Raw genomic sequence first — 27,634 nt, 5'->3', positions numbered from 1 at the left:
CCCCAACACTTGAGGCATGTCATACCTGGGAAAGATTTCCTCGAGGAGCTTCTTGGTGACCATTTTTGTAGTCTCATGTTTTGTGGGGAAGGCTTCGACCCATCCTGAGAAGGTGTCTACAAACACTAGGAGATACTTGTATCCATATATACCTGGTTTAATTTCAGTAAAATCAATTTCCCAATGGATGTCGGGACGGTGTCCCCTAGGACGAACTCCTTGTCTAATCATGGTCCTTTCCGGGTTAACCTGAGCGCACGCTTTGTAACTCTCAGTCACCTTTTGTATCGCTTTGTCCCGATTTTAAAAAAAAAAAAAACACAGATTTATCTCTTCCCGATCTAGTAAGGTTTTTATCTTCTTAAACCCCAAATGGGTTAATTTATGTAAAAAGGAGATCAATTAGACCCACTGTTTTAGTTGAGGGTGGTAGATGGCCCCCATTTTTTCTAGGAGCTCTATGTCCTCATGGGCATAAACCCAACTAGTTTGTCCCACTGGTGGGGGCGTGGGTTGGTCTGGGCTATTTAAGGACAAGATTTGTTTGTTCATGGCCGCTTCTGGAGCTGTGGCATCAGCCAGCCGGTTTCTTCGTGCCTCTGGGTTGTGCCCTTTCTGGTGTCCTGGACAATGTATAATACTCAGTCTTTTGGGCAAGAATAGGGCTTCTAAGAGGGCCAGAATTTTAGCCATATCTTTATCCTCAGATGTGAGCAGCCCCCGCCTCCGGTAGATCTCCCCGTGGATGTGTGCCGTGGCAAAGGCATAACGGCTGTCTGTATATACATTTAGCCTCTTACCTTTTGTCATCTTGAGCGCCTGAGTCAAGGCGATGAGTTTAGCCCGTTGTGTGGAGGTACCAGCAGGCAGGGCTTTCGCCCAAATCACTTTGTCCTCCGTAGTGACCGCAGCTCTAGCCTTTTGTTCTCCCTCTGCCAAGAAGCTGTTGTCATCCGTGTACCATGTGTGGTCAGCATTCTGAAGAGGCTGGTCCGATAGGTCCGGCCTGGTTCCATGTACTTCTGCGAGGATTTGTAGGCAGTCATGCTGTTTTGTCTCCTCTGGTAGAGGAAGCAAGGTGGCAGGATTGAGGGCGACTACGGGCCCAAACTGAACCCGTTCTGCATCCAGTAACAAGGCTTGGTGTGAGAATTAGAGAGCCAGCGGTCTGGGGGCTGCTTTACCAAGGCCTCCACTGCGTGGGGTGCTAGGATGGTGAGTGGCTGTCCCAAAGTCAATTTTCCAGCGTCCTTGATCAGGACAGCAATAGCAGCCACCATCTTTAGGCACGGTGGCCAGCCGGAGGCCACAGGGTCCAATTTCTTAGACAGGTAGGCCACAGGGCGTTTTCAGGGTCCCAACCTTTGTGTTAGGACCCCTTAGCATACCCCTGTTTCTCATCGATGAACAGTTCAAAAGGTTTGTAGGAGTATGAGGGTGGGATGTTGAACCCTAAAGTCAGGAGCAAATTGTAAGGGTTTTTTTTTTTTCTGAGGTTAAGAGGGCCTGTAAGAGCTGTTGGCAGTCATCCCAAGTAGGCTGGTGGGTAAGTAAAACAGATTCTATTAGGTCGGTGAGTGCCACCGGATCTTTGGAGAAAGAAGGGTTGTGTTGTTTCCAATTGTAAATGTCAGCTGCTGAAAACGGCCAGTATTGGGTCTGGCCACTGGTTCCCTGTCTAAGTGGGAAAGCCTGGGAGGTTGTATCTGGCATCACCTCGCGCTTATTGTGCAATCTCCCTGCGACAGGGGAGAAACCCTTATCAGACTGTGGCCCGGCAACTGATCTGGCCGGCGGCTCTGCCTCCTCCGTTTCAGCCGGGCCTGTCAGAGAGAAGATCTATGAGAGGGGAGTTTGGGTCTGCTGGGAGGAGAGGTTTCTTAAGACGTGGCCGGCAGACCGGGCGGGGCCGAGGGGACAGGCTGGGGGTTGAGGGGAGGCCAATTCGGGTCCACGAAGGGTTCCGCCCAGGGGGGGGTTTTAAGGCGAGACTCTCTCAAGTGATACTATAAGAAACCTGGTCAGGATGTCCGTGGACGGCCCGATCTTTAACCTGTAAAATAATGATCTTATTAAATGTGTCATTTACTGGCCATCCCGCTCCGAAAGTGGGCCACTCGGATGTGCAGAGAGTCTGTCATTTTCCTTCTTTTTTTTTTTTTTAACCTCGACGGACTGGTTGTGTGCCCGGTTGTGGACGTCTTTCCAATGATCAAGAGTGAGACTTAGGGGCGTTGTTAGGGACTGTCCCATGTTAGTTCTAAGGAAGATTAGAACACAGAGAAAACAAACAACACCAACAGTCAAACAAACAACAGACAGGCGTGCTGCACGGCTTTGGTACCAAACTGAAAGCAAAAAGTCAGATGGAGGTGGCAAAGGTCCGGGGCCCTCTGAAAGCCAAAAATACAGACAGAGGTGCCGTTAGTCCGGATCTTTCTCCTCTCCCAGATTGGGCCTCGAAAAGTCGGGCCCCAACACCCTTGGAACGTCTTCCAGGGCTGCGGGGCGAGAAGTCCGAGCTCGTCAGCTCCTTCTTCGTCCCGCCCAAATTCCAAACAACCTGGCTGAGCGCTCACAGAACAGACCTGGCTGAGCGCTCACAGAACCTGGCTGAGCGCTCACAGAACAGACCTGGCTGAGCGCTCACAGAACAGACAGAATAAGGCAGAACGAGACAAAATCAGACAGACAGACAGACGCCGGCCGGCTTACCTCCCAGTGGGTGGTCGGTGGTCCCTGGGTGGAGGATCTCCTTTCCCGGCCAACGCACCAAATGAAAAGCTCTCAGGGAGAACTTTCCCTCGGGATGGAGACCCTCCAACTCCAAAGACCAGACCGAGACACCACAGGATGCAATCAGCAAGAGGATTTGGTTTATTGTCGGGATACACAGGCACAGGCACCTGTGGGCGCTTCAGTCACTCGGGGGACTGGCGCGCCCCACGGAACCAAGGATGGGCTTTTATAGGATTTTGGGGAGCAGAAGCAAGCATACAGAAGCAGATGCATGGTTACAGGGATATAATTGGTGGATTCTAATATGGCAAGGGTTTAGCCCGGGGGCAAGTTGCTTAGCTACCTTTCTGGAACATAACAACTGACTCAGCCCCCCACCAGGGTGTGGGACCTCTCCCGGGGCTTTTTTTTCATTGTCAGGTGCTCAACCGAAGTCGTCCTGTTGCCAGGCCTTCAACCAAACACATCCTGCTTGGCAGCCGCTGTGTACTCAGTGTTCTAACCTTTTTCTGAACCAGTCATCTTAAGTACAGCCTTGCAAAATGGCGTTACTGCTGCTAAGCTGGGGTCTTTCAGAGGAAGCTTGACTCAAAGTCCAAAGTCTTTTCACACCTTGACTTCTGGGAAGAGTCAGTTGCTTTGTCCTCTTTACAGCTGATTATTACTCTGTCTTCAGTTCACAGAACAAAGAGCAGTCAGTCCAAAGAAGAGAGTAGTCTTCTTAATTTACGTTCTAGCTCTCCTGCATGTGTGAAGTATGACACCAAGCCCAACACCCAAGGCTCCTTTCTGCATTTATAGCGTGTGAATATCTTTATCCACAATAAAACATTTGCTTAGTTTTGAACTCTTTAGAGGATGAAGGGCTTGGGGCATCTTTGCAGTGGAAGGCAGAAATGCTTGAGAACATAGTTTGAGTGCTGTTTTGTTCTCAAAGTTTGTGTAGTTGGCAGACAAGAGCCTTTGGTATTTCTCTGGCACCGGGAAGCATGGAAGGCCCATTTGGAGGAATGTTCGAGAGACACACTGTTAGGATTCACATAAGCAGCTGCGACCTCATGCTGAGGAGCTCATTTGCAGTGTGTGTTATGAAATGTAAATGCCACAAATAATATTAAGTAGAGTACTTAAATGTTAGGAATACTGATTTCTATGTCGTTTTGTGAAATTGCTCCCAGAAGATTTAGGCTTAATATTCTTGCAAAGGGGTATGCTTCAATATTTAAAACCAAAGCTAATGGGTATTTGTTGTGGTTTTTTTTTCCTTAAAGATCTTCAGGAATACACTGAAATACCTGAGAACTCATGTCTATCTATTGGATGTGTGTTTTTGGATGCTCTTGGCAAATCTGAAGGAGTTTTAACTCAGGTGAGCCAAAGTCAGCTGATGCCCACAGTGCTGTGTTAAAAAGTCCTAGGTTTCTCATGAAGGTCCATGTTTGACTCAGACCTGTGACTATTCTATATTCTTCTCTCTTCACATGACCTATTGGTTAGTTCAGTATGACCTAATGGTCAGTTGTAAGAGGAAATGTGTAAATGCCCATTGTCATCTTTCCAATGGAGTACAGATATGTGAGTCCCCTTCACTCAAAGCACACATTTGCCTGGCATGCTGACTTTGTCTATATTCCCAATACTCAGAGGGCTGACACAGGAAGACTGTGTATCTGAAGACAGCCAAGGAGAGAGTTACAAGGCAGCTCTTGTTCTACAGTGAAACTGTTTAAAAGACAGTGAGAGAAAGACTGTCTCCTATGGCACTAATTTCAGACACGTGTAGCTCAGTGGGATGGCCCTTTCTCATATGCATTACAAATTAATATCTTTCAAGTCAAGGTGAGCCAGCACTAAGATTTATTTATCTGAGATAAATTACTCATCTTAAAACAAAATAAAATGAAAAATTAAACAAAACAAAACAAAAACCCCAAAAGCTTTCTTCATCCAAGCTGGGCATACCGGTAGAGCTTTTTGCCTAATATGCATGAGGCCCTAGGTCTGATCTCAAGCACCAGAAAAAAAGAAGAAAAGACATTCTTTGAAAAAGAAACAGAAAAGCTTAGAAGGAAATGAGCATTAGAGAGGAAGTATGAAATATTTGGAGATAATTTTGAAATAAGGAACATCTGCCAAGCATGCTTGCAGCTCAGCTCATCCCTTTGGGCTCTTGGCCCCAAGTGAACGCCCCCTTGTTTTCTTCTTCTCTGACATTATGCAAACCTATATTTAAGGATTCCATAAGTAAGTACTTCTGGTACTTTACCACTGATGGGTTTCCTTCCAGAGCTCACAAAGGTAAATCCTTCCGGGAGATCTGTTTCACACAACTAATGAATTCTTTCACATCCTGAGCTGGGTATGGCAACTTGATTCCCTTTGTTACAGTGACTCCTGGGAAAGTTTCTGCCATCACCTTTCCATACAGAAATAACCTCTTTCTCTGCCAATCCAGGCTCTCAAACACAGCCTGCAAATTCTGCTGCCCATTGTTGCGTCTTCTATGGGCTTGATTAAGTTTTACTTCTTTACCTGGGGGAGGATGGCCTACATTTCAGAACCCTGTGCGAAGAGGACAGAGGACAACTTGCAGTTCTCTCCTCCCACCATGTGGGGCCTGGACATTAGACTCCCATCATCAGGCTTGGCAACAGGTCCCTTTATGCTCTAAGGCATCACAGTCTTCAGGTTTTTATTAACACAAAACCCTGCATGTGTAGAGAAATCAATTCCAAGTTTGTTTTTTTAAAGGGATTTCGATTTAAAGCCATTTTTGTAGCAAGCAGTTTCCAGTGGACCAATTACGTGGTTCATTGGTTCTTTTAGAAAAAGTGCAAGCCTCAGAAAGACTCGAAATCCGCCAACACCACTGATGACACTTCTGCCTTTGGAATGAGGAGGAAAGAGGAAAACGTGCAGCTCTGATTTATGAGAGCTTTTTATCCTTACATTGCTATCGGCACCTCCTCCCTCACTGCTTTAACTGTGATCTTTATAACCTGGTCCCTCTCTGTTCTCATTTAACACCGCATTAAACAAATAAACTAAAGACAAACAAACAAAACATTTTGAGATTTACTGAGCACTTACTAGGTGTTTCATCTGAGGAGGATACTCTATAATCAACGTACAAAATTAGGCAAGACCCCTCCCTTAAGGAGTATAGTCTCCTGTGGAGATTGGAGACTGAGGCTAATAGTTATGGAATCAAGTTGAGATAAGACCTGCAGGAAAAACAGGAATGTAGATACCATAACATCCGAACCAGAACTTCTCTCTGTGAGGTGAGAGGAGGCACACTGACTACTGGCATGTGCTTTCTTGGTAAAAGATTTGGAATGGAAGATGTGAGGAACAGAAGAAGCTAACAAGGCTCACATATGCAGGAATCCAGGTAGGATGTGTGAGCTCCCTCAGTCAACTTTGAAAACAGAAATAAAAAAGCTTTAGGAAAAAATAGAGGAAAAATTGTAAAATTTTGGAATCAGCTCAAATTTCTGGATCTCTCAATTCTTGAGGGTATCACATTGTTCTGAGAGTATCTGTAAATAATCTGAAGAGACATAAGTTTTCAATCAAAGCAAATAGCCTTCTATAGAGTAGGATAAAAATATACTCTTTCCTTAGGATCTGTGCACACCCTGAGTGTGGATGTTCTGTGCTGTTACAGACCTGCAAACATAGTTTATAAAAACGTCCCCTAGATTGAAATGGTTCTGCAGCAGTCAGCGTAGACTCAGTTGACGCTTTAACAAGCAGTCTCCAATTAGCCTTGTGACTATCTCAGGTCTGCTCAACTTCTGCTTGCTGTCTTGCCTCCTTGGCCTGTGCTGACAGAACAGCCAGCACTGGTAATGTTAATAGTTGCCATGGAAAAGGCATGAGAGTCTTTGGAAAAGCTGGTGTTTATGAACCTCCTCAAACAGGGTCATTGATGAACAATGACCAGTCTACCACAGTGTTTCACAAGAAACTCTTGAGCTGGGAAACTAGGACATGCTGTTATCATGTGTGAGCCTTCTGAGGTGTTTACAGACAAGAAAACATGCTTGGGGCAGTTGGTTAATCTAGATAAGATCACATAGCTAATGGGTATTAGAAATGGATTTTTAAAATGACTTTTATTGAATTTGTTCTTTGATGATTTCATATATATGTATATCTATAAATTATGTATGTACATATGTATATATGTATGTATGTATCTATATATCTACAAAGTACATTCTGATTATTATAACTCCCATCCTTTCTAATTTTCCCTCCCACCCCTATCAGCCACATCCATCACCCAAAGCCCTTTCTCACATGCATACCCGTTGGGTCTGGTAGTTGGTTTAGGTTTGTTCTTGTTGTTTCCTTTGTTTAATTTTGAGTTCATCTGTGTGAGCATGGGTTTGAAGCTATCAGTCTGAGGCTAGGGAGCTCCTCAAAGAGTATACAAGAGAAAACGATGACTGCCCTTCCCCAGAAATTCCTTGGGAACTAATAGTTTTGGGGAGAGCCAGGGGTTTGTGAGCCCCTCCTCAATCCATAATTGACTGTTGATAGGTCCAATCTAGTATAAGCTTATAGTAGGCAGTCAGAGCCATTTGCTGTGAGATAATGATTCCACTGTACTATTTCATGTTTCAGGTTCTAATCTTATTCATTCATAGTATATTTTTCATTATGAGAGGAAAGACTTTATTGAGGCATTACTTTCACTATAGGAACATCATATTTATTGTTAGGGTTCAAGAATCACTAAAGACTCCAGACTTAAATAGTATGCAAGAAAAAGCATTTATTCTTCAGAAACATGCAGGGATCACCACCACTTCAAAATGGCAACCCAGACAAAGACACTGAGGCCTCTTTTATAATAGGACTATTATTAAATCCTTGCTGATGTCAAAACTAAGATGTGAACTCTGTCAGCCATCAAGTATCATGAGTTAATTGCTTCTGAGATAGCAAACAGGCATCAAAAACTTAGAGTGCATTCTAAGGGGTTGTAAAAACCATTAACCAAAAGGTCATAAAAAGGGAACCAAGTATTTACTATAAGTGTAAGGACAGAAGACAGGATATTGACTGGGTTTATCTATACAAAACTTCAAGGATAACTAACTTATAGTCTTTAACTCTCCAGGAAACTGTAGAGCTTGTGACAGATGATGAATGTTTAGCCACATAATTACCCTTAGTGGATATACCTGTAAACATTCTCTGTTATAAACCTCTTATTCAATTTATGACCTGAATTTATGTGCAAACTTGTGGTAAACTTTTTACCATGTAATCATGCACTCTGAAGGATGTGTAAGTACTGAAGATAAAGAGCAGAAACAAGCTTCCTTCTCCTTTTTCTTCCTGTGACTTTAACTAGCAGCCTGGGAGTTACAGCTTTTCAGTTCCTTCAGAGATAGAACAAAGACTACTTAAGGTTCCACTGTTTTTCTATGAGGTGCTAAACACCTAATACTGCAGCTACAGGCCTCAGAACAATTCAGACAGGCAGATCAGCTACAGAAGCAAAGTGAGTTAGGCTTAAGATAGGTAAATGTTTTATTATTATATTGTTAGGGTTAGGTAATCTAAAACCTCATTGAGGGTGCTGAGATGCCCCAGATGGGCTGCATTCCTGTGTCATGAATGATTAACCACAGGATGGGCTTCACTGCACCAATGGTCTATCTTGAGATAGGCCATTCATATGTTATCTTCAGGCTGTTACTAAGGTGGGAGATTTTATTGTCTTATTCCTGGACCTTGGGGTCTGCTGCTAGAGCAGATAGCTTACGGTCTAGTTTCTGAGTGGAGACAAAATGGGATGAATAGGCCCCTTCATCATTTATGTTACTGCTTGCACCACATTCATGAATGCCCACAGAGACCAGACGAGGGCACTAGATCCCCTGAAACGGTAGTTACAGCCAATTGTGAACTACCACATGGGTGTTGACAATCAAATCCCAGTCCTCCATAATAGTAGACTCTCCTAACCACTGAACCATCTGCCATCCCTCCCAGTGCTATCTATTTTTAAAAGCATGTCTCTTGTAGCATTCCTTGCTTAGGTTCATACAGACATACCACCCTTAACATGGAGGTCCCTGCAGGATCATGGCAGTTCCTCTGTTGTTCTTCCAGTCTCATTAATGACAAAGGGGAAGAAAAAGAGAAAGTGGTCTCTTTTAGCTTCAGTCCTTCTTGTCCCGCAGTCTTTCCAGGAGATCCTCTGTCAGAGCCACCAGATCTCCTGCCTGACCTACAATGCTGCTGTGTTTTATCTGGAGATTCTGGAGTAAAGAGAAGACATCAGTATTTACCTAAGAACAGTATCTATTTATTGGCTTTTATATTTTTTCAAACCTGAGGATTGGCAGATATCGGAAATCATTATACCCAAATTAAGGACAGGTAGAAAAATAACTGATCTGAAGTTTATTTTAAATGCAATTCTGCTCTCCTAGTAAATGTTACCTCCATTGTCTGCCTGCTAATTTTACATGGTTACATATCTGAAATCCTGATATTAGAGGGGCGAGAGATTTTGGCTAGAATTTTAAAACCTTTTACTTGTTCAAATGGTTTGTTTGTAGTAATGGGTACATTTTAAGAAGAAAATTCAGTAAAAATGTACATATTATTGGTGACTTTAGTTTTTGTTTCTAATATATGGATTGGAAAACCAAATTCTGTTCACATTTTTTTTATTAACTTGAGTATTTCTTATATACATTTCGAGTGTTATTCCCTTTCCCGGTTTCCGGGCAAACATTCCCCTCCCCCCTCCCCTTCCTTATGGGTGTTCCCCTCCCCACCCTCCCCCCATTGCCGCCCTCCCCCCAACAGTCTAGTTCACTGGGGGTTCAGTCTTAGCAGGACCCATGGCTTCCCCTTCCACTGGTGCTCTTACTAGGATATTCATTGCTACCTACGAGGTCAGAGTCCAAGGTCAGTCCATGTACAGTCTTTAGGTAGTGGCTTAGTCCCTGGAAGCTCTGGTTGCTTGGCATTGTTATACATATGGGATCTCGAGCCCCTTCAAGCTCTTCCAGTTCTTTCTCTGATTCCTTCAACGGGGGTCCTATTCTCAGTTCAGTGGTTTGCTGCTGGCATTCGCCTCTGTATTTGCTGTATTCTGGCTGTGTCTCTCAGGAGCGATCTACATCCGGCTCCTGTCGGCCTGCACTTCTTTGCTTCATCCATCTTGTCTAATTGGGTGGCTATATATGTATGGGCCACATGTGGGGCAGGCTTTGAAGGTGTTCCTTCAGTCTCTGTTTTAATATTTGCCTCTCTATTCCCTGCAAAGGGTATTCTTGTTCCCCTTTTAGAGAAGGAGTGAAGCATTCACATTTTGATCATCCGTCTTGAGTTTCATTTGTTCTAGGCATCTAGGGTAATTCAAGCATTTGGGCTAATAGCCACTTATCAATGAGTGCATACCATGTATGTCTTTCTGTGATTGGGTTAGCTCACTCAGGATGATATTTTCCAGTTCCAACCATTTGCCTACGAATTTCATAAAGTCATTATTTTTGATAGCTGAGTAATATTCCATTGTGTAGATGTACCACATTTTCTGTATCCATTCCTCTGTTGAAGGGCATCTGGGTTCTTTCCAGCTTCTGGCTATTATAAATAAGGCTGCGATGAACATAGTGGAGCACGTGTCTTTTATATATGTTGGGGCATCTTTTGGGTATATGCCCAAGAGAGGTATAGCTGGATCCTCAGGCAGTTCAATCTCCAATTTTCTGAGAAACCTCCAGACTGATTTCCAGAATGGTTGTATCAGTCTGCAACAATGGAGGAGTGTTCCTCTTTCTCCACATCCTCGCCAGCATCTGCTGTCACCTGAGTTTTTGATCTTAGCCATTCTCACTGGTGTGAGGTGAAATCTCAGGGTTGTTTTGATTTGCATTTCCCTTATGACTAAAGATGTTGAACATTTCTTTAGGTGTTTCTCAGCCATTCGGCATTCCTCAGCTGTGAATTCTTTGTTTAGCTCTGAACCCCATTTTTTAATAGGGTTATTTGTCTCCCTGCGGTCTAACTTCTTGAGTTCTTTGTATATTTTGGATATAAGGCCTCTATCTGTTGTAGGATTGGTAAAGATCTTTTCCCAATCTGTTGGTTGCCAATTTGTCCTAACCACAGTGTCCTTTGCCTTACAGAAGCTTTGCAGTTTTATGAGATCCCATTTGTCAATTCTTGATCTTAGAGCATAAGCCATTGGTGTTTGGTTCAGGAAATTTTTTCCAGTGCCCATGTGTTCCAGATGCTTCCCTAGTTTTTCTTCTATGAGTTTGAGTGTATCTGGTTTGATGTGGAGGTCCTTGATCCACTTGGACTTAAGCTTTGTACAGGGTGATAAGCATGGATCAATCTGCATTCTTCTACATGTTGACCTCCATTTGAACCAGCACCATTTGCTGAAAATGCTATCTTTTTTCCATTGGATGGTTTTGGCTCCTTTGTCAAAAATCAAGTGACCATAGGTGTGTGGGTTCATTTCTGGGTCTTCAATTCTATTCCATTGGTCTATCTGTCTGTCTCTGTACCAATACCATGCAGTTTTTATCACTATTGCTCTGTAATACTGCTTGAGTTCAGGGATAGTGATTCCCCCTGAAGTCCTTTTATTGTTGAGGATAGTTTTAGCTATCCTGGGTTTTTTGTTATTCCAGATGAATTTGCAAATTGTTCTGTCTAACTTTTTGAAGAATTGGATTGGTATTTTGATGGGGATTGCATTGAATCTGTAGATCGCTTTTGGTAAAATGGCCATTTTTACTATATTAATCCTGCCAATCCATGAGCATGGGAGATCTTTCCATCTTCTGAGGTCTTCTTCAATTTCTTTCTTCAGTGTCTTGAAGTTCTTATTGTACAAATCTTTTACTTGCTTGGTTAAAGTCACACCGAGGTACTTTATATTATTTGGGTCTATTATGAAGGGTGTCGTTTCCCTAATTTCTTTCTCGGCTTGTTTCTCTTTTGTGTAGAGGAAGGCTACTGATTTATTTGAGTTAATTTTATACCCAGCCACTTTGCTGAAGTTGTTTATCAGCTTTAGTAGTTCTCTGGTGGAACTTTTGGGATCACTTAAATAAACTATCATATCATCTGCAAATAGTGATATTTTGACTTCTTCTTTTCCGATCTGTATCCCCTTGACCTCCTTTTGTTGTCTGATTGCTCTGGCTAGAACTTCAAGAACTATATTGAATAAGTAGGGAGAGAGTGGGCAGCCTTGTCTAGTCCCTGATTTTAGTGGGATTGCTTCAAGTTTCTCTCCATTTAGTTTAATGTTGGCAACTGGTTTACTGTATATGGCTTTTACTATGTTTAGGTATGGGCCTTGAATTCCTATTCTTTCCAGGACTTTTATCATGAAGGGGTGTTGAATTTTGTCAAATGCTTTCTCAGCATCTAATGAAATGATCATGTGGTTTTGTTCTTTCAGTTTGTTTATATAATGGATCACGTTGATGGTTTTCCGTATATTAAACCATCCCTGCATGCCTGGGATGAAGCCAACTTGATCATGGTGGATGATTGTTTTGATGTGCTCTTGGATTCGGTTTGCCAGAATTTTATTGAGTATTTTTGCGTCGATATTCATAAGGGAAATTGGTCTGAAGTTCTCTTTCTTTGTTGGGTCTTTGTGTGGTTTAGGTATAAGAGTAATTGTGGCTTCATAGAAGGACTTTGGTAGTGCTCCATCTGTTTCAATTTTGTGGAATAGTTTGGATAGTATTGGTATGAGGTCTTCTATGAAGGTTTGGTAGAATTCTGCACTAAACCCGTCTGGACCTGAGCTCCTTTTGGTTGGGAGACCTTTAATGACTGCTTCTATTTCCTTAGGAGTTATGGGGTTGTTTAACTGGTTTATCTGTTCCTGATTTAACTTCGGTACCTGGTATCTGTCTAGGAAATTGTCCATTTCCTGCAGAGTTTCAAGTTTTGTTGAATATAGGCTTTTATAGTAAGATCTGATGGTTTTTTTAATTTCCTCTGAATCTGTAGTTATGTCTCCCTTTTCATTTCTGATTTTGTTAATTTGGACACACTCTCTGGGTCCTCTCGTTAGTCTGGCTAAGGGTTTATCTATCTTGTTGATTTTCTCAAAGAACCAACTTTTGGTTCTGTTGATTCTTTCTATGGTCCTTTTTGTTTCTACTTGGTTGATTTCAGCTCTGAGTTTGATTATTTCCTGCCTTCTACTCCTCCTGGGTGTATTTGCTTCTTTTTGTTCTAGAGCTTTTAGGTGTGCTGTCAAGCTGCTGACATATGCTCTTTCCTGTTTCTTTCTGCAGGCACTCAGCGCTATGAGTTTTCCTCTTAGCACAGCTTTCATTGTGTCCCATAAGTTTGGGTATGTTGTACCTTCATTTTCATTAAATTCTAAAAAGTCTTTAATTTCTTTCTTCATTTCTTCCTTGACCAGGTTATCATTGAGTAGAGCATTGTTCAATTTCCACGTATATGTGGGCATTCTTCCCTTGTTGTTATTGAAGACCAGTTTTAGGCCGTGGTGGTCTGATAGCACGCATGGGATTATTTCTATCTTTCTGTACATGTTGAGGCCCGTCTTTTGACCAATTATATGGTCAATTTTGGAGAAAGTACCATGAGGAGCTGAGAAGAAAGTATATCCTTTTGCTTTAGGGTAGAATGTTCTATAAATATCCGTTAAGTCCATTTGGCTCATGACTTCTCTTAGTCTGTCTACATCTCTGTTTAATTTCTGTTTCCATGATCTGTCCATTGATGAGAGTGGGGTGTTGAAATCTCCCACTATTATTGTGTGAGGTGCAATGTGTGTTTTCAGCTTTAGTAAGGTTTCTTTTACGTATGTAGGTGCCCTTGTATTTGGGGCATAGATATTTAGGATTGAGAGTTCATCTTGGTGGATTTTTCCTTTGATGAATATGAAGTGTCCTTCCTTATCTTTTTTGATGACTTTTAGTTGAAAATTGATTTTATTTGATATTAGAATGGCTACTCCAGCTTGCTTCTTCCCACCATTTGCTTGGAAAGTTGTTTTCCAGCCTTTCACTCTGAGGTAGTGTCTGTCTTTGTCTCTGAGGTGTGTTTCCTGTAGGCAGCAGAATGCAGGGTCCTCGTTGCGTATCCAGTTTGTTAATCTATGTCTTTTTATTGGGGAGTTGAGGCCATTGATGTTGAGAGATATTAAGGAATAATGATTATTGCTTAATAATTCTTATATTTGCTTATATTCATATTTGCTTATATTCAATATTGCTTATATTCATATTTGGATGTGAGGTTATGTTTGTGTGCTTTTCTTCTCTTTGTTTTTGTTGCCAAGACGATTAGTTTCTTGCTTCTTCTAGGGTATAGCTTGCATCCTTATGTTGGGCTTTACCATTTATTATCCTTTGTAGTGCTGGATTTGTAGAAAGATATTGTGTAAATTTGGTTTTGTCATGGAATATCTTGGTTTGTCCATCTATGTTAATTGAGAGTTTTGCAGGATACAGTAACCTGGGCTGGCATTTGTGTTCTCTTAGTGTCTGTATGACATCTGTCCAGGATCTTCTGGCCTTCATAGTTTCTGGCGAAAAGTCTGGTGTGATTCTGATAGGTCTGCCTTTATGTTACTTGACCTTTTTCCCTTACTGCTTTTAATATTCTTTCTTTATTTTGTGCGTTTGGTGTTTTGACTGTTATGTGACGGGAGGTGTTTCTTTTCTGGTCCAATCTATTTGGAGTTCTGTAGGCTTCTTGTATGCCTATGGGTATCTCTTTTTTTAGGTTAGGGAAGTTTTCTTCTATGATTTTGTTGAAGATATTTACTGGTCCTTTGAGCTGGGAGTCTTCACTCTCTTCTATACCTATTATCCTTAGGTTTGATCTTCTCATTGAGTCCTGGATTTCCTGTATGTTTTGGACCAGTAGCTTTTTCTGCTTTACATTATCTTTGACAGTTGAGTCAATGATTTCTATGGAATCTTCTGCTCCCGAGATTCTCTCTTCCATCTCTTGTATTCTGTTGGTGAAGCTTGTATCTACAGCTCCTTGTCTCTTCTTTTGGTTTTCTATATCCAGGGTTGTTTCCATGTGTTCTTTCTTGATTGCTTCTATTTCCATTTTTAATTCCTTCAACTGTTTGATTGTGTTTTCCTGGAATTCTTTCAGGGATTTTTGTGATTCCTCTCTGAGGGCTTCTACTTGTTCTCTAAGGGAGTTCTTCACGTCTTTCTTGAAGTCCTCCAGCATCATGATCAAATATGATTTTGAAACTAGATCTTGCTTTTCTGGTGTGTTTGGATATTCCATGTTTGTTTTGGTGGGAGAATTGGGCTCCGATGATGCCATGTAGTCTTGGTTTCTGTTGCTTGGGTTCCTGCGCTTGCCTTTTGCCATCAGATTATCTCTAGTGTTACTTTGTTCTGCTATTTCTGACAGTGGCTAGACTGTCCTATAAGCCTGTGTGTCAGGAGTGCTGTAGACCTGTTTTCCTGTTTTCTTTCAGCCAGTTATGGGGACAAAGTGTTCTGCTTTCGGGCGTGTAGTATTTCCTCTCTACAGGTCTTCAGCTGTTCCTGTGGGCCTGTGTCTTGGGTTCACCAGGCAGGTCACTTGCAACAGAAAAGTTGGTCTTACCTGTGGTCCCGAGGCTCAAGTTTGCTTGTGGGGTGTTGCTTATGAGCTCTCCTCGGCGGCAGCAACCAGGAAGATCTGCGCCGCCCTTTCCGGGAGCTTCCATGCACCAGGGTTCCAGATGGCGTTTGGTGTTTTCCTCTGGCGTCCGAGATGTGTGCAGAGTGCAGTCTCTTCTGGTTTCCCAGGCGTGTCTGCCTCTCTGAAGGTTTAGCTCTCCCTCCCATGGGATTTGGGTGCAGAGAACTGTTTATCAGGTCTGTTCCTTCAGATTATGCCAGTGTCTCAGGGGCAGGCGTCCTGCTGCTCCTGGGCCCTCCTCTTCGGGAACCCAGAGGCCGTATACAGTTTCCTCTTGGGCCAGGGATGTGGGCAGGGGTGGGCAGTGTTGGTGGTCTCCTCCGCTCTGAAGCCTCAGGAGTGCCCACCTGATCAGGCGGTTGGGTCTCTCTCTCACAGGGTCTGGGAGCAGAGAGCTGCTGCAGGCCAGGATCCGCGGGTTTGGGGCTCCCGGTAAACACAGGAAGTGCCCGGTTCTAGAGGAATTCTGCCTCTGTGTGTCCCGAGTTCACCAGGCAGGTCACTTGCAGCAGAAAAGTTGGTCTTACCTGTGGTCCCGAGGCTCAAGTTCGCTCGTGGGGTGCTGCCTACGAGCTCTCTGCAGCGGCAGCAACCAGGAAGCTCTGTTCACATTTTTTAAGACATTTCATCTTACAAAACTTTACATTTATTTGTGTGTATGTATATATATATATATATATATATATATATATACATACATATGTGTGTATGTATATATGTATATTTATGGGGGCAGGCTGTGGAGGGTGGGTGGGTAGAGGTTAGAGGACAACTTGTGGAAGTCAGTTTTTTCCTTCAACCAAGCCAGTCCTTGGATCAAATTCAGACCCTCAGTCTTGGCCCCAAGCACCATTACTTGTTGAGCTATCTCACCAAGGCCTCCACTGCAGTTTTCAATAACACTGCTTCTGACTCCCCAAGACTATTTCCAATCACTAGGAAACTGTTAGCTTCATGAAACAAAAATGAAGAAAAAGCTTTGGAGAGACTACAAGGAAAATGCCTTACACTGCCCCATTGCAGGTAACGAAAGTGTCCACACACATACTAAATGTGGCTGGGTATTTAGACCTTACTATGGACCAGGCACTTTTCTGTATCCCAGGCATCTGTTATCTCTGTCTACATGGGAGCTCTGTGGAATTTGATGTTTCCTCTTTTATCAGAGGCTTAGATGAGTTCAGGCAGCAATAGGGCATGAGGCACAGGAAGGATTCTAATTCAGCCCTATCAGAAGCTGACAGTCTCTTCAATGATGGTAAGCCATGCCATAGTACTGCCTGCCTTCAACTGGACTATGAATGGATGCACTGGGCTATGTCTGCCTTCTTACCACACATGTAAAGTTGAGTTGTATGATGTCAGTCTGCCTCCCACCGGCAGTAAGGATTCCCACTATTTGCAATCAATCAGAACAGCGTAGAGGAAGAGGCCAGGACCTCTGGCACACCCTTTAGTATGGTTCAGTTGGCAGTAAGTAGCTGGGAACCCCAGAGTTCAGGGATCTGGACTGCTAGTACTATATGTTTGTGGTGTCACAGGCAATAGTGTATGTATGATTCTGGAGCTGACATAGCTGTGGTGATGGAGGATGAAGAAAGGACAGGAACACCTACAGAAAAGCTGTCACATTAGCAACTCAGCACATGGAGGAGGCTGGTTAGCTAATCTCAGTAGGAGGTCTCTGTAGGAGAGCTGTCTTGGGTTGCAACTATCCCAGAGGAGGAAATTGTGTTTGACAGTTTCTACAAAAGCCACTTTTAGCTAATAGACAGTCATTCCTATGTATTTGTACTCACACCATGGGGATGCTTTGCCATTCCTATGGATCTGAGGCATTAGGTCCTTTGACATGGCTGTCCTTACTCATATCTACTCACAATGGGTACATAAACTTGGTATGGACTGTTTCAATTGTCTACATTTTGTAATACTGGTAGAAGAGGGTTAAGCAAATTCCTCAAGTGTCCCACACTGGCTTCCCCAACCTAATGTTGTGTCCCAACAAGACAAACTTATTATAGAAATGTTTTTGTTTCATGTTTTTTTTATTTCTTTCACTGTTCCTCTATCATTGAATATTTATTATAAAATAAAAATAGTCTCCATTGATCTGATCCCACCAAAGTAAAAAAAGTCTTTTATGTCTAATTTCTCTTGACAGAGAAGTTCTTTGATTTCTCCAGTGGAACTGAGAAATGAAGCCAATAAAGAGATAAAAGAAAAATGTACAGCTTCTCTCTCATAATTGTCACCCATTTTATTTGCTCTGTTCTGAGGCTTTTCCAAAACACCAATAGCTTCCAGTTTCCCTGTCTGAATAGTCATCCAAATTGTTTGCTGTTCATCCATTTTGCTTGGTTAATAACTAATTTTTATTGGATATTTTATTTACATTTCAAATGTTATCCCCTTTCCCCATTCCCCCTCTGGAAACCTCCTATCCTAATCCCCTCCCCCTACTTCTATGAGGGTGCTCCCCCTCCCACCCAATCTCTCCTACCTCCACGCCCTGAAATTCCCCTACACTGGGGAAATGAGCCTTCACAGGACCAAGGGCCTCTCTTCCCATTGATGCCCGACAAGGCCATTCTCTGCTACATATGTGGCTGGAGCCATGGGTCCCTCCCTGTGTACTCTTAGATTGGTGGTTTAGTCCCTGAGAGCTCTAGGGGGTCTGGTTGGTTGATAGTGCTGTTCTTATGGGATTGCAAACCCCGGTTGATAACTATTTAAGATAGGTGTTTTCACATTCATTCTGACTACCAACGAATGCTGGAAGTTGGGAGCTGTCTGTTGGCATATGACAGTTTTAGCCTGTGACTCTGGGTTGTGTCTTTTGAGGGGATCTTTAGATGCTGCTGAGAATAAGCTATGGGGACTCTTAAGCCTGTCAGTAGAAACAGAGGTATCACAAGAATGCAGCAAAGGAGTCATCCTTAGACCAGCTTCTACAGCCATAGCTCTACCTGCCCACCTCACCCTCTCTACTGCTGTCCCTACCAGGCTTCTCAACCTGCGGCGCTCACTTTCTTCTTCATCCTTTACTAATTCAGTGAGAAGCACAGCCATGTGGAAAGGCATTACAATGTGAGATCCTCTAGTACAGCAGTTCTTAACCCATGGGTCGCAACACATTTGGGGGTCACATGTCAGATACCCTGCATATCAGATATTTACATTATGATATTACATATTACATCAGATAGTATATTACATTGCTCATAACAGTAGCAAAACTACAGTTATAAAGTAGCAACAAAATAACTTTATGGTTGGGGATCACCATAGCATGAGGAACTGTATTAAAGAGTCACGGCATTAGGAAGGTTGAGAACCACAGCTCTAGAACGTTTTTGCCAGTTCACAGAGAAGGAACCTGGGACTCAGAAGGGAATGTGTGTGTTCCTTGTAGCCTGGCTCCTTAAGCGTCATGCAGCATTCGTGGCCCACTGTCCATGTACAGGTTGTGGGCAAGACAATTCTTGGCAGGATCCCTGAGGGGAAGAGCTCCAAGAGTTTGCAAAAGGAATAGCCACACCCCAGTTTCAAACTCTCTCAAGTAAAAACTGTTCCCCCTCCTCTTTCCCTCTTGCTCTGTAATATAATAGTGTCTGTGTAGGTCAATTTACTTCTTGGACTTCTGTTTTCCTTTCCTTTTTATTTTTTTTATCATTAGCCCCATCCTCCCCAGTTAGCACTTGATCCAACAAGCAAAATGCCTTCTCTTGCCCTCAAATCCCAGTTCTCACCTCTCCAGTACATCACAGAAAGAATGGAAGTAAAGTCAGTGAAACCAGAAACATCCTGTGGACCAAGGAGTAGATGGCAGAGCTAAAAGGGAACTCTCAATGTGAACAACCTGTATATGAATAAATCGTATTACTACCCAATGTAAAGAATGCTCTGGGAGAGGTCACTGAGTTTCCATTCTATATCTAAGTCTTGATTTGATGTCCCCCTTTATGGGGACTGAGCGGTGGCATCAAAGGCAACGCTGGTGAGGGTGTGTTTGTCATTCCGGAAGGCAAAGCAGCTGAAGAACATTCTTTGTTCTCTTCACCTTGAAAGCAGCAATGCTTCTCGATCACACTTAAGGATCTAATTCAAAACCTCTGGTTTGACATCTAATATGGAATTTCCAAAAATCAGCACCTAGATAGGTATGGTGACTCAGACCTGTAATACCAACACTTGAGAGCTCAGGACAGGAAGATCTCAGCGAGGTTCTTGGGGCTACAGAGTTCAAAGTTAGAATAAGCCATCCAGTAAAACCTTCCTCTCCAGAATTCAATCCATCCATCTATCTATCTATCTATCTATCTATCTATCTATCTATCTATCTATCATCTATCTATCTATCTAAGGCAAATCCATGGCTTAGGAATTTTCCCAGCAAACTCCTATTAAATCTGAAGATCTTTTCCTGACCTGGTAAGGTGTTGCACTCCTATAATCTCAGAAAGTAGAGGTGAGAAAGGTGTTCTAAATTCAAGGCCAGCTTAGTCTACATAAATTCTAGGTGACCCTGGATTACAGAATAGGTAGACGTTTGAATAGACTTCTCAGTGCCTCAACAGAGAAGGGGATGTTCTCATGAACTGATTCTGCCTTTCCCAGTGGTGTGAACTGAATGAGCAATGCAGGTGGCTTCCTCTGCTTGAGATGCTGCGAGTGGCTGTACTGCACAGGCTAACCTGATACCCCATGAACAGTATCTGGAAAAAGGAGTACACCCTCCACTGAGAAGATTATAATCTACTCCATTAAGGAAATGGTGGAGAAGTCAATCTTTAAGTCCCTGTGACATGTGAGCTTGAGGGAAATGTCAGGGTATTCTGTGGTTTCTGAAACCTTTGGGCTTTCTCTCTCAGAAGCTAAGTCCATTGATGTGAGGTCATGACTCAAGGTCAAGTGCATTATAAATCAAACATCACAACAGTGGGCTCTGGTCACATCTTGGCAATTGGATGGAACAGTCACACCAAGTTCATACAAGACCCAGGGTCATCTCCAAGGCTCTCACGAGTGAGTTCAGGGAAGAAAATGTCTCTTTTCTGTGACTGAAGAGGGCACCCTGTCTTTAACATCAGTGCCCATCCATCACAGAAAGGAAAGGAGAAGCCTATTCAGATAACAAACTGCCATTCGCCTTTTAAAAAATTCTCTAGAATCAAGAATCATTGTAAAAGAAATGCCAAATGCAAGCTTTAGGACTAAAATTGTGGCAGGCTAGGATGAACAGCTTATATATAATGTCTTTGCATAATTTGAACTCAAGATGTTCATGATTTAGACCCATAAAGCAATAAAAATAAAAATAATAAAATGAAAATACAAACTCAACAAAGCCTTATTACACATCAGAAAGGGTATAAATATCATAAGACTGTAATGAGAACTTAGCTCCTTTGCAAATTTAAAAGTAAAAGAGCCACTTACTTGGAGAGGGGATTATTCTTTTCTTTTCCAATCTCTAGTTCAAATTTCAAAATGATCTAAGAACTTGGAATTGACTTTATCATTGTAACAAAAACAAATTCAATTAAAACTTTCAGAAGTGTTGACTGTTCTTGTGCACTTGGTTAGGTTTGAGAGGCAGATCCAAGTGAGTTCCCTGGAGAATTCCCAATGCAAGATTCTCATTGTTGAAGGGTAATCTCTCTCAGTGGGTGGCCCACTTTAAGTCTATGGTCTTAAAGGCAACTAGTTTTGAAGACTTTTATTTCCTGTGGAATTCTATGAATCCATGGTTTATGCTTATGTTTTCCAGAATCAAACCCCAAAGCAACATTCTGTTAGAAAGTTTTAGAAAATTAACACAAAGTTTGAGTTCTTACCAAAACAGAGCAGGCTACCCTTGTCATAAAGGGATGAGTCTTTGAGGCTAAGAAAGAATGTTATGTTTGTCTCTTTAGTCCATTGATTGTTTTATACACACACACACACACACACACACACACACACACACACACACTCCCTCTTCTAGGCTGTTGTGATACAATATGTAAAGACATCAACAAAGGTTTTATTGGTATTGCTTTTCTCCAGAAGTTGGGTTTTTTTTTTTTTTTTTTTTTGTTTGGTTGGTTGTTTTTTTGTTTTGTTTTGTTTTGTTTTGGTTTTTTTTTTTTTTTTTTTTTTTTTTTTTGGAGCTGGGGACTGAACCCAGGGCCTTGCACTTGCTAGGCAAGCGCTCTACCACTGAGCTAAATTTCCAACCCCTAGAAGCTGGTTTTAATTCAGTAAGTTTCCTAAGAAATGTAAGCAACAAAGAATAATGCTAAGGACCTAAGTTATGGCTTGCCCCTAGGGCAAGCTGTGTTTCTAAATAATGAGTGTCTGTGTGTGTTAGAATTTATGCTCTGACATTGTATGCACTTAAAAATACAAAGGGCATGTCTTGTCTTTCAGGGGATCTTGAAGGAAACATGACAATTTAGCTTCAGGCTAAAATGAGGGAAAAGATGAGCATTGGGAACTAGAAAGCATGGGTTGGCAGAAAGACAAGAACACAGGGAGATGAGGCAGCAGGAGATCTCAGGCAGATGCCAACAAGACTGGACTCTCCGCAGAGTGCACAGAATAGAGAGTCCATTGCTGACTGCCCAGCCACTCACACCTCAGCCTTTCTGCTGGCCTAAGCTATGCCAATCACAGGGCCCCACCCTGCTTCAATCTACCCTCTCTGTTGTGAGGAATGAATAATTTCAAATAAGGGCAAACACTTCAAAGAATTATGGACACAAAGTCTCTGGTCTGTATGTAGGATGATGATATGATGATGATGATGATGATGGGGATGGTGATGGTGATGATGGTGATGATGATGTGGTTGTCAGAAATACAGAGTTCCTATTCATTCATTTTCATACAAAATCTTGATCGTATACCTGCTGTGTTTGTGAAGCCCTCAGGGATACAGTGGTACCTGTTTATCAGATATTAGCCTTCTTCAATACACACACTGAAGGTCTGTTGTCCTTTGGGGAGAGAACACTAACAGGTGTTAGTGTCAGTACTTGAGAGCTGTCAAATACAGAGGACAGAGAAGTTCAGTGTCTTATACGAGAGAATTCCATATCCTGTCTCCTTCCTGGGAGGAACATAGAGATGTTTTATTTAAAATCGTCTGCAGGTGTAGAACTCTGGCTCAGAAAGGCTTCATTTCATGTTTAAAGTCACATGGTAGGCAAACAGCAGAGTCCTGGCTCAAACCTGAGATTCAGATTGTAATTCCAAATTTCTTTCAGTCTTAAAAAGGAAAGTAATATGCTAACCAAATAAACACTTTTTTTTTCATTCCCAGAAGGTAGTTTTCCTTACTTGGAACATAACCATCTGTGACGGTTGGCATATGCTTGACCCAGGAAGTGGCACTATTAGAAGGTGTGGCTTTGAAGGAAGTGTGTCACTGTTGGCGGTGGGCTTGGAGACCCTCCTCCTAGCTGTCTGAGAATGCTCAGTCTGTTCGTGGCTTCCTTCAGATGAAGATGTAGAACTCTCAGCTCCTCCTGCACCACGCTTGCCTGGATGCTACCATGCTCCTGCCTTGATAATAATGGACTGAACCTCTGAACCTATAAGCCAGCCCCAACTTTATAAAACTTACATTGGAAATGGTGTCTGTTCACAGAAATAAGAGCATAACTAAGACACCATCCCTATTGGAATTCAGGCCATGTTCAGGTCACATATACTGCTCCCAGCAGAATGATTGGTATTATTAATCAGAAGAGTAAGTGCATGCAGACAAGCAGCTGAATGAGAGCTGTTGCACCTGAGGAAGCCCAGCTGTTACTGAGCTGGAGGAGGGGAGAGATGCTCTGGGACAGCCTTCACTGACACTCTGTGAGCCAGTGCTTGGCTCTGGGACTTCTCAGCCTCCAGACCTCTGAGGAATGAGTTTCTGTTGTTTGAGTAACCAAGTTTAGGACATTTTATTATGTAAACCCAAGCTAAAAAAGATCTAGTGCTATCTACATTCAGTAATCGAAGACAGAATTACTTAAAGCAGTAGTTTCAACCTTCCTAATGCTATGACCCTTTAACACAGTTCTTCAAATTGTGGTGACCCCTATGCATAAAATTATTTCATTGCTACTTCATAGATGTAATCTTGCTGTTGTTGTGAATTGTAATGTTAATATCTGATATGCAGGCTATCTGATATGGGACCCTCAAAGGGGTCATGACCCACTGGTTGAGAACCATTGACTTAAAGGTTAGAATTATTTTTCTCTTGGGTTAAATTCTGAGCCATTTGTTTGACCTACTTTATAAAGCAGTCAGAGACCCAGGTTCCCTTTGCTCTGTTTCATCTTCTGTGTGACCCCAAAATGATGAAATTTTATGTCTACAGTCAACCCAGGGGGAAGGAGAGGAGGGAGAGAAGCACTTAGTCCAGTATTAATGACGATGACTGAGACATTAAAGATTTTTGTTCACATTCCATTGGTTAGAGTTTAGCTGCAAGGGAAACTGGGGTCTGTTCTCCACGGATATGTGCCCACAAAAACTGATGAAGGTCATTCCTACACGGTGAAAATGGTTTGTGAGGAGGGATCAGTAGTTTTTGCCATCATCTCATTTACGAAAAGGAAAGCAATTATTATAGAATACAGCTTTTTTAAAATACTAGAATGATTCAAGTCTAATAAAACATGTTTTCTATGTGATTGTAGTCTTTCCTCTAAGTTGAGAGGGATACAACTCAACCCTAGATTTTCACGTATTAGTTTAGCTTTAGTGACTTCACTTGGGGGAGGAAGGCATGTAGAAGGTGACACATCACATATGACTGCTTTGCTATGCTTGCTCCAATTACTTCAGCTCCCACTTCTAACCAGAATGCCCTTCCTGATAAACCACCCAAGTGTATCGTTCTCTTCCTAATTCCTACTTGATTACAATATCTGATGTCTCTTCTCCCGCTGTGTCAGTCTTTGGGAGAAGTAAAAAGGCCCATCTGCCTGAAGTAACTACTAAAAGTGGTATCAGAAGATTAAAACAAAAATTAGTTAATAAAATTAAGCTGCATGGAGAATATGTAAACATTTAAAAAGACATCATAGAGCATGAGACATGGCCACTGTAGTCAGTGAGGGCTGTTGCACGAAACAGCAGAAAACAGTACTTCCAAGGACAGGTTTCCTGGTAGTTTGGAGGCAGGTCAGGGCATCTGCCAGTTCTCACTAGTGGGTGGTTCATGGGGAGGGGATTCTTCCTGGCTTGCAGACATCTCCACCTTTCTGTGTCCCCGCAAGGCACAGAGAACTCTCTAGTGATTCACTGGGATCGTGTCCTCTCCCCCACCATGACCCCATTTTACCATAATTATTCCCTTACTCCAGAGGCAGCCAAACTGAGAGCAGGAGCTTCAAGATATGAAGGGGGCTCAAGTCTGGTGCATAGAAACCACAAAACGCCTTTGTGTCTGTGTGCGCCCACACATGTGGACATGTGTGCTTATGTGTGCCTTTGGCAATGACTCCCATACGTACTTAAGAGGCTGAATGTTGCGGTTCATTTAGCTGTTGGATTTGTCCTGAGCTTAGCAAAAGTCCCTTCAAAAACCATACAAGCTAGACCCATCGAAATGCACCAATTGAAATGCACCAAAAATGCAGCACCTTTTGAATTGGAAGCTGTGCTTTAAGAAGTCAATTCAAAATCAGCAGGCAGTTTTCTGCTGACAGAACCTCCCTGAACTTCCAGACTTTTCCAAGCCTCCTGTTTTATGAAAGGCTCTTTGACTAAAAATCATATAGAAACAGAACCAATAAAAGTTCTGCTTACTGTTTCAATCCCCATTTTCTCCTTTCTTCAGAAAATACAAGATTCCTGATGTCTCCCTGTCCCTCTTTGATGATTTCCACTTATAGAAATTAAGCATAACAAAAAGGTACATGCTATAATTTCTGAGTAAGCTTCTGAATGAGGCTGTCAATATTTCCACATGGCTTCTGTTGGAGCTGCATGATTTTCCTCAACACCAAGTCGGATCTCATGTACTACAAAGCAATGTAATAACCAACCAGTTATGTTTCTCAAGGAAGCAAGGCCGAGGCACATCTGAGAACAGCTCAGTCTGTAATCTTTTAAGGTAAGTCCCATAAACTCTGGACCTTTATGCCTGGCCTACCAACCGAAAGGAATCCATGGTATACTTGTTCATATGGGCCAGTGCAAGAAGTCTACCAGAGTAGGGGTAAGGCAATAAGCTGTGTTCAGCCACATAGCAAGGAAGAAGCATCCAGTGCTCATTCTGACTTAATGTGTTCACAATGACTTCAAAAGTTCAGAACATTCTTGAGATATTAAGGTTTTGAGCAGGAGGTTGAGGGAGGCATGGGGCCTTAATCTTTTGATGACTACTTTCATGAGAAATGCAGACGCCATCCCATTGTATTGCTGGGCAATAGATAAAATGCAGCACAGACCTAACTAGGAACCAGAGTCATAAAACATCTATGGCGAATAAGCATTTTTCCCTATTTGTCAATGTCAGTGTTACTATCATGGTGATGACACAATTGCTTTTACTATTCCTTAAGCTGTCAGTTTAATGCTTCAAGACACCAATGATGGCATGTTGGTTAGATGGACAAAATCTTTAAGTAATAAATAGACGCCTACAAGTCTTGTACTAGGTGATGAATGGTTTTCACAATCTTCACACCTTTTTTTTTAAATTAGCATTTTATGTATCCGAGGCTTTTCCAGTTACTAAAAGCTCTAGGGCATGCAAACTACTTACAATTTCATATTCGATCCCACGCATAGGCACAACATACTGAGGCAGATTAAAGTCTTGGAAAGGAAACCATCTAAACAATGTGACACTGATGACTATGTTTCTCAATCATGGACGTCAATCATTATTTAGTCGGGAAACTGACCTAGGAGTTGGAAGCACTTTGTTTTAAATCCCCAGGCTCTGAGAAAGTTCAAGATTTACAGTAAGAACTGAACTAGATGTCAGGAGATTTGCTTCTAAGCCCCTATTGCTTTGGCAAGGGCATCTGTATTTGTTCCTGATAGACTGCACTCTTTTCACCTTCATTTTTAGAACTCAGAGGCTTGGACACCGGTTTAATGTGCCCTTCACTAACTCCTGACCTGCAAGCTACTATAATAAATTCCACAACGCTTGATCAGACCATCCCACCAGACAAACTGATAGTCAGAAGCACTGATCCCCTCCACATGTTAGGTATGTGTGAACTCACACCATCCAGCAGTGGCATTTGCCACTAACCTCACATCAAACTTTTTTTTTAAAAGCATGGCATGAATTCCTGACCATGGGAAGAGAAGGAACCAGAATCCCATCAATTTCCACTCCTGTGGACAAGCCCAGAACATCCATCAATCAGTAGCAGCGAACCACCCAAGTGTAGCAGAGCAACCTTGAGCAGTGAATGACTAATCAAATTCATAGCAAGCACATTTAGTTATGCTCTGTAGTTGAGCAGTGTGCTGAAATGTCTCCCCTACACTAATTCCCCATGGGATAAGCAACCCCTTCCTCCCAAAGGAGAGGCTCCACAATGAGGGCTCATGCCTCGTGTCATACTTTCAATAAGACAGACTGAAAGACGACACTAAGAGGTATAAGAACGTCTGTGTCTGATTTGTCTGGAACCGATGCTCTGTCTAGGTTTGTCAGCTTTCCAGACCTGTGGTGTGGAGGGCATTGTGGCTAGAGCACATGTAATAGAAGACCACTCATCTCATTTGAAGGAGAGGGAGAAGAGAATGAATATGAATTAATCAGAGTCTCACAAGCCCCTTCCCAGCAAACATCAATTTAAAGACCTCCCACCAAGTCCCACCTCCCCTCCAACCCCAGTATTGTCATTCTGGGGATCAAGTCTTTGATGTTTGAGCAATGGGGGACAGCTAACATCTAAATACAGGACAGGACACATAGGACAAAGCTTGCATAAGTCAGAGCCTTTACGAACAATTTTGGGAAGGCTGCTTGGTGTGTGTGCCCACTTGAATAAGCCATCTCCTTTCTTAGAGGATGAATAGTGCATCAGATAGTTCTGACTACAGAAGCTATCATGAATGATTCTGGAGTCCTGCAATGCAGTAACCTCTAGTAGGAATCTTCTCAGCTGAGGGATCAGTTTGAGTTAAGAACTGGACTTCAGAAGAAATGTGGGTTATCTTGGTGGATTTT

At 42.5% G+C, this 27,634-nt stretch overlaps 1 protein-coding gene across 1 annotated transcript in view; it reads left to right on the top strand.

The window, feature by feature from the left end:
• Positions 1–26,703, top strand: part of Plekhg7 (pleckstrin homology and RhoGEF domain containing G7) — a 77,916-nt gene extending 51,213 nt beyond the window's left edge. Inside the window, 6 exon segments of the mRNA XM_039080593.1 lie at positions 4,011–4,096; positions 8,212–8,260; positions 8,946–9,062; positions 20,065–20,166; positions 20,168–20,247; positions 26,523–26,703. Of these exon segments, the coding sequence (XP_038936521.1) occupies positions 4,011–4,096; positions 8,212–8,260; positions 8,946–9,062; positions 20,065–20,166; positions 20,168–20,247; positions 26,523–26,703 (615 nt within the window).
• The last annotated feature ends 931 nt before the right edge of the window (positions 26,704–27,634 follow it).

This window comes from Rattus norvegicus, chromosome 7 (assembly GCF_036323735.1).
Source record: "Rattus norvegicus strain BN/NHsdMcwi chromosome 7, GRCr8, whole genome shotgun sequence".
Taxonomy (NCBI): Eukaryota; Metazoa; Chordata; class Mammalia; order Rodentia; family Muridae; genus Rattus; species Rattus norvegicus.
This window is presented reverse-complemented; position numbering and strand designations above follow the sequence as displayed.